The 15,221-nt window shown below is 48.9% G+C and overlaps 1 protein-coding gene across 3 annotated transcripts in view; it reads right to left on the bottom strand.

Annotated features, from left to right (window-relative positions):
* Positions 1 to 2,796: 2,796 nt before the first annotated feature.
* The window catches only part of DERL1 (derlin 1), a 38,397-nt gene continuing 25,972 nt past the window's right edge, over positions 2,797 to 15,221 (bottom strand). Inside the window, exons 8-9 of one of the 3 annotated variants that reach the window (XM_090283405.1) lie at positions 4,276 to 4,400; positions 2,797 to 3,143 (exon numbers count right to left, since the gene is read on the bottom strand). In XM_090283405.1, the coding sequence (XP_090139531.1) occupies positions 4,295 to 4,400 (106 nt within the window). In that variant the 3' untranslated portion in view covers positions 2,797 to 3,143; positions 4,276 to 4,294. Of the gene's footprint in view, positions 3,144 to 4,275; positions 4,401 to 9,800; positions 10,197 to 15,221 lie in introns of those variants that run through there. The other 2 variants (XM_090283406.1, XM_090283407.1) reach the window with 2 other exon arrangements.

Below are 15,221 nucleotides of genomic sequence, written 5' to 3'. Positions count from 1 at the left end.
CCCTCCCCCCCACCCTGTAGCTACCGTCATTTCCCCGCATAGCCTCCTCGCTGGTATCCGGCCCCATCTGTTCCCCAGACTGCGGCTAGAGTGATCTCCACAACACCAGTTTGATCCCGCCTCTCGCCTGCCTGCCCGTGGCTCCGGCATCCTGCAGAACAAAACCCAGGCTCCTGGGCTCCGCGCACAAGCCCCTCTGGGTTCCAGCCCTGCCCGTACCCCCCATCCTCAGGTCCCCTGCACCCCCCACCCCACCTTTCTCTAGGTTCTCTCTTGCTGGTGCCTTGGCCCCTGCTGCTGTCTCCTCAATTTCCTTCCTCTTCCTTCTTCATTGCACACTCCTCTGACTCTTACAAGTCCCCGATCAACATCATGTCCTCCAAGAATCCTCTCCGGACACCTTCCAGCTCCTAAACCAACCCCCTTCTGCATGTTTCTATCATAATTCTGGACACACACTGTCACCATGGTCTCTTTGTTTGTCTGCCATGTAAGCCTGTGTTCTCCTTGCAGACAGGGTGCAGGGCTCCTTTATCTTTACATGCTATCCCAGGCTTGGGACAAGTCACGCACGCAGTCAGCCATATGTCATATGAATAAATCTGCACTAGTAATATCAGAAGTGTAATTAGACTAGGGATGGTAGTAAGATCTTTGAAAAAATCATTTGTGGGAAAATAACCACGATGGGATAAAATCGATTAAATTTCACTAATTTCTTCCCTTCACCCAATCTGCCTAAGAGAGCCTCAAACTGACAGCCTAATTCTCCTTTCTCCCCCATCTCCCCGAGAGACCAATTCCTAGACATTTTTGATGCAGAGTCTGGAGTCAGCAGAGAAAGACAGCTGCAGAGGAGCTGAAGGAAAAGCAGAAAAGATTTAAGGAAAAAGGACAAATCAATCCAAGTAATAAAGCATGGAGAGTCCCAGCTGGTGTGGTTCAATTGGTTGGAGCATTGTTCTGTAACCGAAAGGTTTTGGGTTCGATTCCCAGTCAGGGCACATACCTAGGTTCTGTGTTCAATCTCTGGTCCAGGTGCATATGGGAGGCAACCAATCGATGCTTCTCCCTCACATCAATGTTTCTCTCTCTCTAAAAGCAATGAAAAGATATCCTCAGGTGAGGATTTAAAGTTTAAAAAAAGAATGGAAGAGCCTACAAGGTATGCTGCCATGAGGTAACATGGAAGCCTGCATAATGCCCTTCCGGAAAGACGAGAAAAAATTAAATTCCCTTTTCATCATGTTCTGGCTTATTTGGACTATGCTTCTGTGACTGGTTCGAGGGCTGGATCATGAGGGTCACAGCTCCAACAGGGGGACGCAGGCACGTTGTTTCAGTAAATGGGACATGAAACTGAACAACCAATGAAAGCGTGTCCATATCCTGCTATCCACAGGCTGACCCGTTACCCGTTCCCATGGACCATACTTGTCTTCTCGTTTGCTCATACTGTTCTCCGTCTGGTAGGACTTCTTCAGAGCCCTGCATAGACGGGAACACCGTTCAGCAGCAGGGGGCAAGTGACTTTCCACAGTCACAAGGACTATCCAAGGCAAGGCCACCCCAGGACTCAGGGACCCTGAATGCTAGTCCCTGCTTTACCATAAACAGGTTGTATGACCCTGGGTAAGTCACTTCCTCTCTTTGAGTTTCAGTTTCTTCATTCAAAAAATGAGGAGGTTTAGACCAGAGGACCACCCATTGTCCTTGCAACTCTGAGATTCTTTGAATATAGGAGCCTGGGCCTACACCCTTCACAATTCTCCAAACCCCTACCCTCAGCTGAAGGCTTTGGCGAGAGTTTTCAGGACAGCAGTGAGCTACAGAAAGCTTTAGGGCATAGTGCTAAAGCTTTTGAACGAACATTGTCAGCAAGCTCCCCAGAGGAGAGGTGCCCATAAACAGCGTTTAATTAAGGAGCAGAAACGGCAGCGTGGAAAACTAAAAAGAAGGCTGTTCAGAAATATTTCTCCCAACCCAAAACATCTCTCTCGGCGTCTCTCCTCAGCCCAGCTACAGTCTCAATGGCGTTTGTTAGAGAAACAGAGAACCTTTGTTCGGGGCCATCCAACCAGCTGCTCCTGCTCTGCGCCTGGACGCAGTCTCAGAAGCACCCTGCAGAGGTGGATGAACCTTCCAGGCGTTGGCCTGGGACCCAGGCTGCAGACTGGGTTGGCCTTAGCACGATGAGTTTCTCTGTGAGGGATTTTTCAATCCATGTGTGTTCCCGATGTTTTACGTGGTGCTTCCGACTCCTTTGTGAGGCAGGTCAGCATGTCGTGGAGAACGGCCGGGGCTCCAAGAAGGAAGGACTTCCACAGTGCAAACATGCTAATGCTTTGTGTCTGGAAGTTGCATATTTTCCACATCAGAGGAGTCAGGTTTAGACTGTGGCAAGATTTCTTCAATACTGGATTTAGAAATCTTCCCAAAGCCACAAATCAGTGAGGGTCAGAGGCAGGATTTGAACCCAGGTTTCTCTGAGACCCAAACCCCTGCTTTTAAAAACCATAATGCCCCACATCAGGGGGCTCGGGGCCCATCACAACACTGAAAACAGCACATGGGCAGGCGCGCACTCAAAATGGGCTGATGTGTGGGATCTGCGTCCTGAGGGTGAATATCCCAGGAAGGCTCATCCATCCACCCCCAGCCAGGGAGGGGACAGTCCTCCTTGCAGACTGTGGCTTTCCTGTTGTGGTCATGGAAGGCTGCCTGTGTACAGAGGCATGGGCTGGCTAGAGCCTTTCAAGGAGCTACGATGGGAAATAAAAATAGACTTGAAACAACTTGGACATCAAATGGTTTTAATGACCGATGCCTGTTGACTCATAAGAATGCAGGACTGGGAGACTAAGGGAATTTGAAATCCACATCCCTCTAATACTTTATTTAGTAGTTTTTCCAATTGCCTCCCGAAACCAATGCCTTTTTTTCTCCCTTTTCTTCTTCTCATCGTTTGATGGACGTGACAAAGAGTTGTGGAATGGCCAGTGTCTGTCTTGGGCAGAGCTCTCACACAGCTTTATAATTGTCTGTCACGTGACCGTTCCTCCTTCATTAGGCTGTGAGAAGCCTGAGGCAAGGAGCTTATCTTCTTCATCTTGTATCCCCAGCGCCTAACACAGCATAAGGCCCTTGATCAATATTGTGGGAGGAAAGAAGGAAGGAAGGAGGAAAACAAGGAAGGAACTGAGTAAAAGGAGATAAAGAAAACAAGGACCTAGGACATAAGTTTAAGGCTTTTCTTATGTAACAGCTAAGCATGGCACAGTCTCGATTGGATCCTGGCTTGAACAGACAAACTTTAAGACACATTTAGAGGCAAATGGGGATATCTGAATGTGAATTAGTATTAGATAATATTAGGAAACTAATATTAATCATTAGGTAAGTTAATAATGGTAGTGGGGTTATGTTAAAAAAAAGTCCTTATTCTGTAAAGGTGGCAAAATATCATGAGATATATGTAATTTCCTTTTAAATATTTAAAACACTTAAGAAAACAAAGGGTGGCAAATTAACAATAGTTAAACCTAAGTAATGAGTATACAATTGCTCATACTATTCTCTCTGCTTTTCTGCATATTTGAAATTTCTCATAATACAAAGTTCCTATAAAAGCCATTTTTAACGTAACCCCAATTACCAAATTCAGGAAGTGATCGTTACTACAATACTGCATCTCTCATAGACAACCTGTATCCCAATCTTGCGAAATATCTCCTACTGCCCTTTAGCTCGGACTATGTTTGCAAATCCAAGCATGAATCGCATTTTCCTGTTACGCTCCTTGCTTCTTTGCTCTCTCTCCGTCTGGACCCGTTTCTCAGCCTTCCTTTGTCTCTCACAGCACTGACACCTTTTTAAAGCCTCTAGGCCAGTGGTTCTCAGCGCAACCCTTTAATACAGTTCCTCATGTTGTGGTGACCCCCAACCCTAAAATTATTTTTGTTGCTACTTCCTAACTGTAATTTTGCTACTGTTATGAATCATAATGTAAATATCTGATATGCAGGATATATTTTCATTGTTACAAACTGAACATGATTAAAGCATAGTGATTCATCACAAAAACAATATATAATTATATATGTGTTTTCCGATGGTCTCAGGCGACCCCTGTGAAAGGGTTGTTCGACCCCCAAAGGGGTCGCGACCCACAGGTTGAGAACCACTGCTCTAGGCTCACTGTTTAGTTGTATTTGTTTGACTGTGTCCTCATGCTCCTCAAATACTGTGGCATTCTGAGGGCCGGAGGGATCTTACCTATGGTGCTGTGGCCTTCTCAGCGCGACGCCTCTGCTGTCAGTGTGTCCTCTTCTCGGTGGTGTTGGTGCTGATCGCTGGTGAAAGGGTCTCTGCCAGATTTCCCCACTGCACCTTTTCTCCTCCTGTGAACAATGAGTCGTCTGGCAGATGCTTTGAGACTGTAAATACCCTGCTCTGCTCCAACACCATCTCACCCAATGGTCTTGTCATCCACTGGTGATTCTTGCTTGAAAATGGTGACTTTCCAGCTCTCTCTTTCTTTCTACGTTTATTAGTTGGCATCCTACTAAGAAGAAGGGCTGCCCCTTCTCCCGCTAGTGCTACGTGTTTATTCTGTAGTACCAGTGTGGACTCAGAAACATGTTTTTAACATAGAAACATTTCCGCGGGGGATTACAAAGGTGTGCTCCACCTTTTAGCACTTCTAAGTCTTGGTGCCAATTTCTTCCGCCTCTAACATCATGTACAGCATCCGCAGGACCCAGGCCAAAGCGTGAATGTGAAAGGTGCTAAATTATTTTGACCCTTTCCTCCAGCATCCTGTCTTGGTTCATTCCCTCATTCATGTGTCCGACAAACACGTGCAGAGCGTGTACTAGGGGCCGAGCTCTGGAGTCCCCAAATCAAATCCAACCACCAATGAAGAAGATAGGAAGCTAGTGAGTGGCTCCAACACACCCCAGTGGGAGCTGCCACAGTGGCGAGCAACGTGCTTTAGGGCAGAGCACAGGGCGAAGGGGCCAGCAGTTGCATTCAGGACCATCTTGGAGAAGGAATAGGGGCTCCTTGGTAGGGATGGGCAGACGGGCCTTGCAGGAGTTTTGGGAATCAGGGAAGAGTGGATGGGCCTAAAGGTTGGAGATTGTAGGGTTGCCGGGTTGGATATGGAGATGTAGCAAAACAAATCAAGATTATTTTTTTGTAAAAACACATCCCACCATGTGCGCTGTTTTATAACCAGTTCCTTTCATTTCACAACTTGCTCTGGACATTGTTTCCATGTCAACGAATGCAGATCAGTTTTAGTGGATTTGTAAATGAGTCATTTCCAGTGTGGGGCTGTGATTAATATCACCAGCCCCTTGCTGATGGACATGCAGCTTATTTCTACTTTTTTTTTTTTTTTTGCCACTACAATCTTTGTTCATCCTTCTTCTCCCATGTCTCTCTGAGTATTTCCTTAGGATGAATGAGAAAGAGGCTTCTGGCTTCCAAGGTCAAAGCCAAACCTGAATGATGAAGGCCTCAGTTGGAGACAGTGGCGTTAGACTGCCGGTTGTTTTTCCTTATCTGTGTCTTGTCTCTGCCACAGGAGAGAAACTCTTTAGGAGGCTCCCCATCCCCCACCTCCCACCTGCCTGAGCTGAGCGTGGACCAAGCGTGAAAGCCGGGTTTCAACTAAAGGCTCACACCAATTATCATTCACACAGATGATTTAGGACTCCAGGGAGACACATTGACATTTTCCAGACATAAAAGTTAGAGCCTAGACAGACGAATATCCTGTTCCCAGATGCCAGAAAGGAAAGATGTGAAGGATGGAAGGGTCTAGAAGCCACTCTGCCTAGAGACGGGAAAGGAGATGGAAACCTCGCTCATGATGAGCATGACCAGGGAGGAAGCGCACAGACTTGGAGGCTAGGCGATCGGAATTCCGTGGTTTGGGGCCAGTCACCGAACTGGGCTGAGCCTCGGTTTCCTGGGGTGTGAAGCGGGAAGGGGAGAGCTGCGTGCAGAGGTTGGTGAGGACTGGCTTAGGGAGCAAAGCTGAGGACCTGGTGTGGCGTTCGGTCGGAAGCCCAAGAGGAAGCATCACTCCCCGCAGTGGTTCACGCGAAGAGACGTCATTGTGGGGGCTTCTGCACACGGCGCACAGGTGAAGGGAACAGGGAAGGCACCCACGACCAGCAGCAGTGAGAAGCCATTGCCACCTCTAGGGCTAAAAAAGCAAACAGCAGAGTGCTACCCGGTGATTTCCAGCACCATGAAGCAGGGGCCACTTAGCTAGCCTGTGCCCTCAGTAGATCATGGGCCGCTCCAGGACCTGGTGCAGTGCCCCCTGAGCACCTAGGACAGGCCAGCACGTAGGACTGTGTCCCGGTCACTTCCGTTGAACTGAAGGAGCTAGTCTCATGCGAAGGCAGACAAGTCAACAACAGCTCCCACTGGACATATATAGACAGAACACAGGGAAGATAAAAGAAGGGCACTCATTCAAAACAGGGACGTGGTCGGCTTCCTGGAGGAGGTGCTCTCTAAGTTGATTCTGAGACAAATAATGATAAACCACAAGAAGAAATAGGTTGGAGGAGACAGGGTTTGGTACAAGTAAGCAATACAAGCTCAGCTTTTTCTCTTTTTGTTTTCTCTTCTGCTTAACTTCCTCCTGCCTCTCCTTACACCACCGATGGGGCTTTTACTCTCCCAGGGGAAAACAACCTCAGTGTCCCCTAGAACCAGCAATGTGAGCCTGCTCTGGTCTTACAAAACTTGCCTGTCTGGAGAGCAGGTGGAAAATCACAGTGGCCATTGCTGCCTGGCTTGGCACACCAAGAAGAGAGAGGGTATCAGATTCTGACCGGGAGCAGGGCCGAGAGGCGGGAAGAGGTGGAGAAGGCCTCGGCAGGAGCAGCTTCTATTCCTGGGACTTCCCTCCTGCCCACTGTGGAGCACAGGGCGAGGGCCAGAGTCCACAGAGTCCCCGAGGCAGCTCTTCCTTTCAGCTCAGGTCAACACTGGGCAAAGGCACAGAGAGCGTTCGCTCCAGAGCCTTACATGCTTCGGATTTCAAAACAGGTGATGCAGCTGCTCTTGGCACTGGGAGCTTATAAATCAGCCTGGAGCCGGGCCCAGGGCCAGCTGTGTCTCTCCTGGAGCAGGGAATGTGCCCGGTAAACCCAAACCCCTTGGAGGGCATGATCAGCCTCCTTCACCCACGGCCCCATCACTCCCCACTCCTCACCTTTGGCCTACATTTCTCTTGCCTCTGGCCCTTTGCACACACTGTCTCTTCTACCTGAGACCCTCTCTCCTTTATTTGGTTAACCCCTGTGCCTCTTTCAGGTCTCAACTTAGACACCCCTGCTTCTAGAAGATCCCTGTGATTCCATCCCTAGGTCTAGAGGAGTTCCCATAGCATCCTCCACTCAGCCCTTCAGCGCCCCTCTCACGCTGCGTTGTGATTGCCAATTGCTAGGGCTCCGTCTGAGCAGAGTCCAGGTCTGTTTCTTCTCTGTATTCCCAGCACCTAGCACAGCGCCACACGCGGATGTGCCAAATGCGCCATCAGGAGAATGAGAAAGCCAAGGCTGCTCCTCAGCTGCGCGGTCCTTGTTTGGCTATGAGAATGTCCCGCTCCATGAAAGCCTCCCTCTCCTCTGTGCAAAGGGCTTTCCCAGACACCATTGTGTTTAATTTGACCACCACCCTCAGTGGAGAGGCATTACTCTGTCCGCTTCACAGATGGGGAATCTGAGGCCCAGAGGGGCTAGGTGAGCTTCTGAGACACTCACTGGGAGGTGACAGAGAGGGGGACTGGCCCAGGTCTGTCGGACTCCGGTTCAGCACCGTTCGCCAGTTCCTCTGCTTTTCTGTCCATGTCCTGTGCCTCCCGCGTCTCGCAGGGGAGCCTGTCAGCCTGAGACCCGGGTGAGCAGTGGCTGCTCAGACCCCTCCAGTGACATGTTCAGCACTCCACAGAGGACCCTGGAGGGCTTCCTGCCCCTCCTCCTTAGTGTGATACAACAGCCTCGATTGTCCCCCAGCCCCCAGACACGTGTCTACACCCCAGGTGCCCGTGGGTGCAGCGCCATGTCCACCAGGGAAACAGGAGTCAGGCAATCACAGAGAACTCGTGACAAGTGCAGGACAGGCTGGCTGCAGGCACACGTGGGGAAAAGCGGCATCACCCAGAGCCCACAAGCCTGGCACCAGGACGCTGCTGCCTGAGGAAAGTCACCTCTACCTTCTCCCTGCCTGCTGATCTCACACAGGTGCCTCTCGTGTGCAAAAATGAACTGGAACCCAGCTGGCAAAGGACCTGGAAAAATATAGCTTCTCAGCCACAGTAGTGCAGGAACACATGTACTAAACCAGCATGCCCTGAGCCAAACACAACAGACAATGTCTGTACACAGTTAGGGCCGCCAGGATAAGGTGATGGCCCCAGAAGGCCCATTTTAGGGCCCTCGGCACAGCAGAGATGGGCTGTGTTTCCTGGTTGCCCTGCACCTGTTGGCAGTCTTCATACAACTGAGGGGCTCCTGCCTTCCACCTCAAAATAGAAGTTATGATCTCACTTTGCCAGCTTCCCTTGCAGCTAGGAAAGGGTATCCACGCCAAATGATGAAGGGCACCTGCAGGAGCTTTTGGAACAGAGGCTGGCAATGTGAGGGAGCAGGTGCTGGCAACCTCCCCATTCTGGGAGATGGCAGCGGCTCCAAGGCTGAGCACCTACTGGAGCCAGGGCCTGGTGTTGAGGCAGCATTCCCACTGCGGCAGATCAAGTTCCCTGGGCAGAAGCAGCCATGGTGGCACCAGTTACAGCTCATACTCGGTAGCAGCAGTTTCCTCATCCATTCACTTCTGCAGCAGTTATATGAATGTTATTGCCTGGGGCTCAGCCTCAAGCCTGCTTCTCTAGCCTCTCCAACAGCTCTCTTAGTTACCCAGTCATCTTTTAAAACGAACAGTAGAACTAAAACACAATGTCCTGATGAAAGCTGTACACACCACAAGGGCACAGCTCGATACATTTTTATCAAGTGAACAATCACCCGTATGAATAAGTAGGAAATCACCCTCAGGTGTACACCCAGTGGCCCCTCAGGAACTGCCCCCTCTCTAAATGTAATCACTAACCTGACTTTGAATACCATAGATTCTTTCTGCCTATCCTTTCTTTTCTTTAAATATTTTATTTACTTATCTTTAGAGTAAGGGGAAGAGAGGGAGAGAAACATCAATGTGTGGTTGCCTCACGCTCGCCCCCAACTGGGGAGCTGGCCTGCAACCCAGGCATGTGCCCTGACTGGAAATCGAACCAGCGACCCTTTGGTTCACAGGCCGGCACTCAATCCACTGAGCCACACCAGCCAGGACTTTCAGCCTATTCTTGAATTTTATATAAGTGGAATCAGGCTATATATACTTTTTAGCACCTAGGTTCTTTCACTTGGCATTGTTTCTGAGATTCACCACTGTTCCTGTCTATGGCAGGGCTTTGTTCATGTTCCTAGCTGTATAGTATTCCATTGCAGAAGTGAACCACAGTTGACCCACTCTGTTGTTGGTGGACAGTGGGCTGTTTTATTTTAGGTTTATTCTCATACATGTCCTTCATGTGCATTGCATGGTAAAAAGTCATATGAGGAGAGGCAGAACGCAGGTCAACTTGGATTTTTATAGGGAAAAAAGATGATTTACAAAAGAAAGACAGTTCCCCAACTGGCTTTAAAGCAACTAGAATTATTTCCTTTTTTAAAGATAAAGATTTTATTTATTTATTTTTAGAGAGAGGGGAATGGAGGGAGAAAGAAAGGGAGAGAAACATCGATGGGTTGTCTCTTGCATGTACCCAGCTGGGGACCTGGCCTGCAACCCTGAATGAGCCCTGACTGGGAATTGAACCCATGACTTTCTGGTTCACTGGCTGGTGCTCAATCCACTGAGCCAACCAGCCAGGGCACAAGTAGAATTATTTCTAAAGGTGGAATTTAGGGTGACTCCTGGGCCCACGGCATCCCTTGTAACTCACACCACCATGGTGGCAGGAGGGTGCTAAGTGACATTACTGCTGCTTCACTGTGCTGAGACACGACAGAGTGCCTGGGTTGCACCTCTCCGAGCCTCAGTGTCCTCATCTGTAACAATAACACCAACCTCATTAGGCTGCTGTGAGGGTCACATTGGTGGTTGACCTGAAGGAAAGAGAAGGCAGCAGGTGCGTTAATGTTTGCGGCGGACAGGCTTTGTACCACATGCTTTCCAAACATTAACTCACTGAGTTCTCACACTGACCTGATGCGGTGGGTCTCCTCCTCCCCTTTACAAAGTTAAGGAAACTGAAGCTCGTGGAGGTTTAATAACTGGGTTGAGGTGGTCAGGCTGGTAAAGGGCAGTGTTAGCCTGGCCCAGGTCTGCCCGGCTCCCCAGGCCATGCTGGCAATAAACAAAAGGTAGGGATTTGGCTCTGCCTCTGATGGATGAGGGGCATCACAGGATTCCTCGGAGCCCCGATGGGGGCCATAATGCCTTCAGAGGGTAAATGAGATCATGGTTGGGAAGGGAAGGGGAACTAACTTTTCCAAGGAGAGCCAAGTGGTCCACACACGATAGCCTTCCATGGTGGGAGCCGGATTGTTTCTTTCTAGTTCCAGAGTTCCAGGTATACAATGTCTGGGTCACTCTGAAGTCCCAGAGGAAATCCAGCCCCCCAGCTATCCTCATCACTCCTGGAGGTTCCAGGCCCTGCCCAGAGAGGGGTGCCCCATCAGAATTCACCCCAAAGACTAGACAGAGTTCCTCTCCTGACATTAAGGTCAGACCCATAACTCCACCAATTGTCTTTGTTCCTCAGGCTCTGAAGCCAGGCCTGCATCCCCAAGACACACACGCGCGCACACATACCAGGGTCCTGCACTGCAAACTCCCCTCCTGACCCCCCACTGCTATCCAGAAAGCCGTTGTCAAATGCACACACTCAAAATGCTATAAGACTGTTTTTCTTTTTCAAGGGCCATTCCTAATCACAAGAGGCCACTTAGTCTGAGTGGGGCCTGGTAACGTTGATTAAGGATAATGCGTTTCTCAAAAGACTGGATGCTCAGCTTCTCTCAGGCCTCAGTACCCCCACCCCCACCCGAGTGCTCCTTCATCAGCGCAGCCACAGGTGACGTCAGAGCTGTGAACGGTGACCTTTTGGCAAGAACCTCCAGGTCCCCCACACAGGGGTCACGCTTAGGGCCCAGTTGCCTCCTCTCAACACCCGCTTCGGCAAGCCCTGCACCCCTGTGACCCCTCACCTGCCACCCCCTTCCATAAGTGGCTGGGGGAGGGGGCCTAGGGGAATTTGCTTCCTCACTTCAGCATCTGACTTCCCCCCATCACAGGCCAAGTGGATGTGAATATTAATAAGACTCCCCCTACTCCTCAAGATAGTTCATCTTAATGACTGTTAAGGGTGTTCTCTGTGTGACACATACAAAAATTAATGAGTGGGTGTGCCCAGCTTTCCCCCTCCCCAATCTCCATAGAAATGTGCTTTGCCTTCAGCCCCTCCCCCATCACCTCCACTTCCTTCTCCTGGAGCCAGACCTGTTCCCGCATTTGGGGGAGGCACAATGGGGAGAATGGGCCGAAAGGAACCAAACTAGAAATGAGGAAGTAAAGGGAAAGGGGGTGAGAGGTTGACATTCAAAACTTTGGGGTCGGGGAGCATTTTCTTGGGGTTGGGGAGTCAGGGGTAGATCTAGCACAGCTCAGGTGTGAGGAACAAAGAGGAAATACAACCAGGCGCTGGCCCGCTCATACACACCACCCCAGGGGGGTATAAACCACTGGTACAAACACTTAGGAAAACTGCACAATAGTCTCCGTGATCCACAGGGGGCGCCTTCCAAGACCCCCAGTGGATGCCTGAAAGCAAACCCTGTAAATACTGATTTTTCCTATACATACATCCCTATGGTAACGTTTCATTTATAAATTAGGCACAGGAGGAGATTAACAACAGTAACTAGCAATGAAATAGCACAATTATAACGAGCTACTGTAATCAAAGTTGGAGTGTGGTGTCTCTGTCTCTCTCTCTGATAACCAAGACAACTACTGACTAGCAGGAAGCACATACAGTGTGGGGATGGGGACAAAGGGATGACTCAGATATGGGGGTGGGATAAAGTAGGAGGGCAAGAGATTTCATTATCCTACTCAGAAAGATGCACAATTAACTTATGAATTGTTTATTTCTGCAATTTTCCATTTAATATTTTCTGGCCACGGTTGACTGCAAGTGATTGAAACACTTGGAAGCAAAACGTCGGATTGGGGGTACTGCTACAGCTGAAAAGGCACATCCTCTGTGGTCCAGCAATTCCCACTTCTAGAGATCAGGTATACCTACCCAACAGGTATGTGTCCACATGGTCACCAAAAGATGTGCCCTGGAATGATCACCGCAGCGCGGCTCGTTATATCCTGAGCCACCCAAATGCCCACCAACAGCAGCGTGGACAGATCAATCATGCTGTATTCATACAGTGGAACATGCTACAGCAAAAGGAACGAAGGCACTACAATTACACACCACAACATGAATGACTCACAAGTGAAATGTTAAATAAGAGAAGCCAGACGCATATAGCTTCATCATATGGTATGATTCCATTGAGAGAATATTCAAAACCAGGCAAAACTACTCTACCTTGTTACAAGTCAGGATAGTGGCTCATGTTGTGGGAGGGGGCTGATGACTGGCAGGGGTTCGAGGGGGCTTCTGAGGAGCTGGTGGTGTTGTATTCTGATCGGTGTGTGAGTCATACAGGTGTGTCCCATAGTGAAAACTCATCAAGCCGTACACGCAGGATGTGTGCCATTTTCGGAATGTGCAGTATACAATAACATATTTTTTAAGTCAGCAGCATTGTAGTGGTCCTGTCCTTTGGACTTCTCAAAGGAAAGATCTGAATCACTGGAAGTGCATTGGTTGGCTGGGTTGTGTTTATGTGAATGTGATGCAGTGCTAAGAAAATGCTTTGTGTGCTCTCAGCTTCACTGACGTTTCTCCTGTCCTGTCGGGAAGACAAGATCTATGTTTCTGAGGTTCCCTAGTAGTTCGTTGGGACCACGTGCCTGAGTGTCGGCCAATAGGATATGGGCAGAAACGACACATGTTGCTTTCAGCCTGGCCCCTGAAACCTCCTGCACAAGCCTCCATTTGCTCTTCTTCAGCCTGTTCACCACCTGCAAAGAATTCAGTGGAGGAAACTGAGGTCTTGGGAAATAACGAAGCAACTGATCATTCTCCCCATGGCACCAAAATCAAGTTTAAAATCACCGCACTAAATGAAAGGAGACTGAGTCCCTAAATAAGTGCCTGGAGCAGAGCCCCCTCCTTCTTCTCCCCTCCCCCTCCTCATTTCACCATCCCATCTGCCTGCCCACAATCCTGTTGGACTGTGATTTGAATAAGAACTAGATCTCTGTTATGAAATGCAATGGGTTTGGGGCGATTGTTTGTTACAGCTAACGCCTACCCGGACTATTGACTGATAGGCTATCGGAGCTTACATTCAAGTAAGAAATCGAAAATTCCATTTCTTGCCATTTGTTTGCCAATGGTAGTGGTCTACAATCATAGACAGATACTGCGATGTGGAGAGAAACCTGGTGGTTGGCTTCTGAATTAAAGCTCTTTCAGGAATTAAAGAAGAGTTGCATCCAAGTTATCTTAGCAGGACAGTGGTGTTCAACCCTGCTTTGTCTCGTGGCCAGAGTGTAATCGGCTCACCTGACGGGATGAAACAGGTTTACCAATACCCCTTGCTAGGCCAGAGATAGAGTTGAGAGTGTTCCAGGTGTGAGAAGCAGACAGAGCACGCTGCATTTAAGAAATCAAGAGAAAACAATTAGGAGGTTATTGCAGTACTGTAAGGAGTGTGTTCGTTCCCTAGGGCTACTTACTAAACCACCACAAACACGATGGCATAAAACAATAGAAGTTTATTCTCTCCGTTCTGGAGGCCTGAAGTCCAACATCAAGGTGTCAGCCAGACCATTCATACCTCCTCCAAAGGGCCCAGGGGAGATTCTGCTCCTTGCCCTTCCAGCTTCTGTTGGCCTTGGGCGTTCTCTGGTATCCTCGTTTGTGGCCACATTGCTCCAATCTCTGATTCCACATTCTCGCCACTGTCTCCCCTGTGTGTGTGTCTCCTCTTGTCTGTCAAATATCCCCTGGATGCTTCCTACTAGACGCTTATCAGTGAACTTAGAGCCCAACCAGATAATCCAGAATGATCTCATCTCAAGATCCTTAACTTAATAACATCTGCCAAGACCCTTTTTCCAAATAAGGCCACACTCATGGGTTCTGGGAACTAGCACATGAACATATCTCTTGGAGACCACCATAGGGAGAATGGAATTTTGGAGAGTATGTAATAATCAAACATTTGAAATAATGTTTGAAAGAACACACATGATGAAATAAACATATATTTTTTAGCAGAACTGCCCTGCCTCCCAGGTCCAGTCTTGCTTTGTATTTGGTGAACACCTTTGAGAATCCTTTTTAAGGTGGGTAGGCCTGATTAACTGCAGCGCTTTTATTTTGCTGAGTGTACTGCTTTATAATAGCCAGAGCCATGCTGACCAAGACCTTAGAGGGAACTGACTAGAAAAGCCACATTGGGCAAGGATGGAGAGAAAGCCAGGGAGCCAGCTGATAATTGAAGAGAATTTAGGTTATGAAATGGATTCATCCCTTCAATGAATATTTATCTCAAGAAGCCGGAGCAAGCCCAGCTTTGTGCGAGGTACCGGGGATGTGATGGTCAACAGACATGGCCCCCGCTCTCAAGTGTGGGAAGTCCCTTTCCCTGTGATGTTCGATGTCAACCTCTCCACCCTCTGCTTTCTCTGCAGATGAGGGAGGAAATCCTATCTTGTTTCTGGGCCGAATGAGGAAAAACCAGAGGCTCCTTCCTCCAGGAAGCCCCACAGGTGGTTACCTGTGCTACAAGGTCAGCTGGATGTCACAGGTGTTCAGCACCAACTTCCCACTTCTTAGGAAGCAACAGTACTCTGATTTGCTTTTGGAAAATCACCTTCCCCCACCCCCCATTACTAGCAGTTTTTATGGGACTGTGAGTCAAATATTTTTTTTTTTTAATTCCTAGGCAAGGAAAAGCAGTAAGTCCAAGCGAGGCCCGTAAGCCTCGGATGCT

The sequence above is a fragment of the Furipterus horrens genome, unplaced genomic scaffold (assembly GCF_987537825.1).
Source record: "Furipterus horrens unplaced genomic scaffold, mFurHor1.1.pri manual_scaffold_7, whole genome shotgun sequence".
Lineage (NCBI taxonomy): Eukaryota > Metazoa > Chordata > Mammalia > Chiroptera > Furipteridae > Furipterus > Furipterus horrens.
Note: the sequence above shows the minus strand (reverse complement) of the source record. Positions and strands in the feature narration are given on the sequence as shown.